At 52.3% G+C, this 3,301-nt stretch overlaps 2 protein-coding genes across 2 annotated transcripts; both read left to right on the top strand.

Moving 5' to 3' along the window:
* Positions 1 to 497: 497 nt before the first annotated feature.
* On the top strand, positions 498 to 1,914 carry BDZ83DRAFT_720152 (uncharacterized protein; the record flags this gene model as incomplete). The annotated part of the gene is made up of 3 exons (XM_060512249.1): positions 498 to 608; positions 671 to 793; positions 1,357 to 1,914. 3 exons carry the CDS (start codon positions 498 to 500, stop codon positions 1,912 to 1,914), a joined length of 792 nt encoding a protein of 263 aa, XP_060364102.1.
* A 1,074-nt stretch (positions 1,915 to 2,988) lies between these two features.
* Positions 2,989 to 3,276, top strand: BDZ83DRAFT_752880 (uncharacterized protein; the record flags this gene model as incomplete). The annotated part of the gene is made up of 1 exon (XM_060514266.1): positions 2,989 to 3,276. A coding segment is annotated over one exon (288 nt), but the record flags the coding sequence as incomplete, so codon positions are not given.
* Between the last annotated feature and the right edge of the window lie 25 nt (positions 3,277 to 3,301).

The following is a 3,301-nucleotide window of genomic DNA, read 5'->3' as shown; positions in this document are numbered from 1 at the left end:
AATTTCAGTATGGAGTTTGGTTGTTTATGAATCACATGCACACATCTGGCTTGGACTTGGACGAGAATTTGATCTTGAATAAGCCCATCTGGACTAAAAGTTATCTGCCAAGTGCCTTATATCCGAGCAAGATAAGAAACAGGGATCAGAGATGACCTATGTACATACTTCCGGGCATTTAGAGGTTGACGTGCTTCGGTTCCAAGATCGTCCCGGCGGCGCTTTGCGTCGGAGGAGCAGTCCCTGAGTTCTGCGAGAAACAAAACCCCCGCCCCCACACGATTACCGACGTCATCGGTCGATGCAGCTTCTAGACCTCCAACCTTCCTGTTTTGGACGTCCACGACGCTTCTTCGCTATTAAACCAACACTTACTCCAGTCTTCATCTCCTCACACAACCTTATTAATACACAAACTTCACATACCTAAGCACATACGCTCTTAACCTACCGATAGCAACCATCACCCTTAGAACCTCATAAGCACAACCGTCATCATGCCTCTCGTCGTACCTGGTATCAACAACAATGACTCCGATGACAAGACTCAGCTCTGGACCAACAAGCTGGTCGGAAAGAAGCTCCACGAGGAGGAGTCTAACGAGACAGTGAGCTTACGTCCCCTTCTATGAAAGAACACTCGGTCGTGCTAACGACGATGCTTTTCCAGACCTTCTGCAAGAGGGATCTCCCGGAGGAGTCCCGCGTTATCGAGCCTGGCATGATGGTCACTAAGGATTTCAGACCCAACAGACTCAACGTCCACGTCAAGGAGGACGGAACTGTCTCCCATGTCAACCACGGTTGAGCTGTCGCAACGATGGAGTTCCTGTGCCTGCGCTCGGAGAGATTCTGAGCATGGGCTGCAGGAGTGCGAACGCGATGATGGATTACGATAGAGCTTTTTGCATGACAGTATAGTTACGACCTTTTTAAGAATTATGATTTTTAACCCCCTAAGTCAAGAGTTCTCGAAATTTGTCCCTTTTCTCCCATTGATGAAAGTGACGTGATGATAGGAGTGTGAACCCCTCGCGCGTGAGGCGTCTGCCCCTCCATTCGTGCATGATTGGTCCGTCCCGCCCGCCCGACTGCGGGGCAGTTTTCGTCGGCGATGCTCGCTCCTGACAACCCCACCATCTACTACCACCAGACTGCTACAGACGCGCCAGATCTCGACGTCCCAAAAACACCAGTGATACCCTCTTCTTTTCTTTAGCAGACGTCGACTTCAATACCGTCAAAATGTTCAAGAAAGAGTACGTCGTCACATATCCAGACAGCCAGTGATCAAGCCACAGAAAACCCGCAGGAAAGCTAACAAAATTACCCCGCCCTCGCAGCATCACCTCCAAGCCGAAGCAGAAGCTCAAGTCTTCCGTCCAGCGCTCCCTCCGCGACTCGCTCCTCTCGAGCTATCCCCTACTGAACCCCTACATCGAAGAAGTAATGCCCAAGAAGGCCTCCCTCGAGCAGATGAAGCTGCCCGACCGCTGCTCCCTCTTCGTCTGCGAGCAGCTGCCCCTCTTCTACCAGCAAGACAACGCCACCCTGGTCCCGCACCTCAAGCTCGTTCACCGCTTCCCGCAAGCTTTCCCGACTATCCGCATCGACCGCGGCGCCATCCGCTTCGTGCTCTCGGGCGCCACGCTCATGGCCCCCGGGCTGACGAGCGCGGGCGGCCGTTTGCCTGAGCCCCGGGAGGGTGCCGAGGGCGTCGACGAGGAAGGGAGGTGGAGCCGGGAGCTGGAGAAGGGGGAGCCGGTTGTTATTATGGCCGAGGGCAAGACGGAGGCGTGCGCTGTTGGGTTTTTGGTTGCTGGTACCAAGGAGGTCAAGGATAAGGGCAAGGGGCCTGTGGTCGAGGAGGCGCATTTCCTCGGTGATGGTCTGTGGAGGCTCGGAACGGACTAAAGGTGTTTGGGGCTAGAGATTGGCGTATGAACGAAGAAACGATTTTGCACAGATGATATAAGGGGGAGAGACCCGATGACAACGCAATATGGGTAGAAGCATGAACGGAGCCCAACAGAAGCGTGCCTTTTGTTTACCTATTGTTTTGCCGAGATGTCACATTCCTTTGTGCTTTTGGAGTTGTCGAAAATGTAACCTTTATTGGCCAGGGTTGATAGGCTTGAACCCCTCATATTGAGTCTATCTGGTGCTTGACATGATTGCCCAGGACTCACCGACAGAAAGGCTTGCGGAAGGGATTTTGTCTAGGCCCAAGATCCTTCATCGCCAATAGAAAGAGGTTTCGACGGTTTCGAACTCACTCTTCAAGACGGCATGTCCAGGCAGAGGCTCTAAGAATGACCTTGAAGTCTCACATAAAAGTAGAAGAAAAGATTATGTCAATGCGAGAATCTCATGTCTGTGGCCAATGGTGATGCAGACAATTAGGATGAGGAGAACATGGAGTGTAATTGGCTCTAGGCTCAAGTTTACTTGAGCCAGTTTTGAATTACTCATTACGGTGGATGGGAGCTTCACATCAGACAAGAGAGAAATCCGATAGTCTTCAAAACCAATGCTGACTGTAACATCTGTGAACTTGTTTAGGCTCCCGGTATGTTGACGATCATCGCCAGTATTGACCAGCTCATCTAGTCCCGGCCTATTGCTCTTGTAGACTCGACTTCCTCGCATGACTACCGATTTTACGCTTAAATGCGGCTTAAAAATGAGTCATCTACATCTTTGAAGCTCAATGAGTCGTGGTTACAATCCGAATCGACTTTGACAGTCCAGTACACGGGCATGTGTCTGACAGAAGAAGCTCTCCGAATCCATCCCACCACGTCACGCCGAGCTGCAGTGGTCTGTGCATTACTGGTATAAGAGTCACGTGGTGGAATGACATCCAAAATTTTCCCACCCTGCCCCTCATTGCCCCTCCATTACACTGGCTGTACCTCACCTTACCCCTCAATTCTACGCCTGATCGTGTGTCGAGCTCAATCACCAATAACGACAAATTTCAGCATCATGGCCGACGAAGCAGCACCGACGTCCAAGAAGGGCGCGAAGAAGGCCGAGGCTAAGGCCAAGAAGGAGGCCATGAAGGCTGCGCGCGCGGCAGAGCTCGCCCAGCAAGCCGCCGCTGTCACTCTCGAGGACGACCCCGCCCAGGACAACTACGGCACCAAGCCCGTCTTCAGCAAGGACGCCGAAGAAGTCGAAATCCGCGAGCTGAACGATTCCCACAATGGCAAGACCGTCATCGTCCGTGCATGGCTTCAGAACTCTCGTGTTCAGAGTGCCAAGATGGGCTTCGTCGAGCTCCGCAAGGGAGGCAACT

The sequence above is a fragment of the Colletotrichum acutatum genome (assembly GCF_030867785.1).
Source record: "Colletotrichum acutatum strain CBS 112980 chromosome Unknown BDZ83scaffold_56, whole genome shotgun sequence".
Classification (NCBI taxonomy): Eukaryota; Fungi; Ascomycota; class Sordariomycetes; order Glomerellales; family Glomerellaceae; genus Colletotrichum; species Colletotrichum acutatum.
The sequence above is the reverse complement of the archived record's forward strand: the minus strand, read 5'-3'. Positions and strand labels throughout refer to the sequence as shown.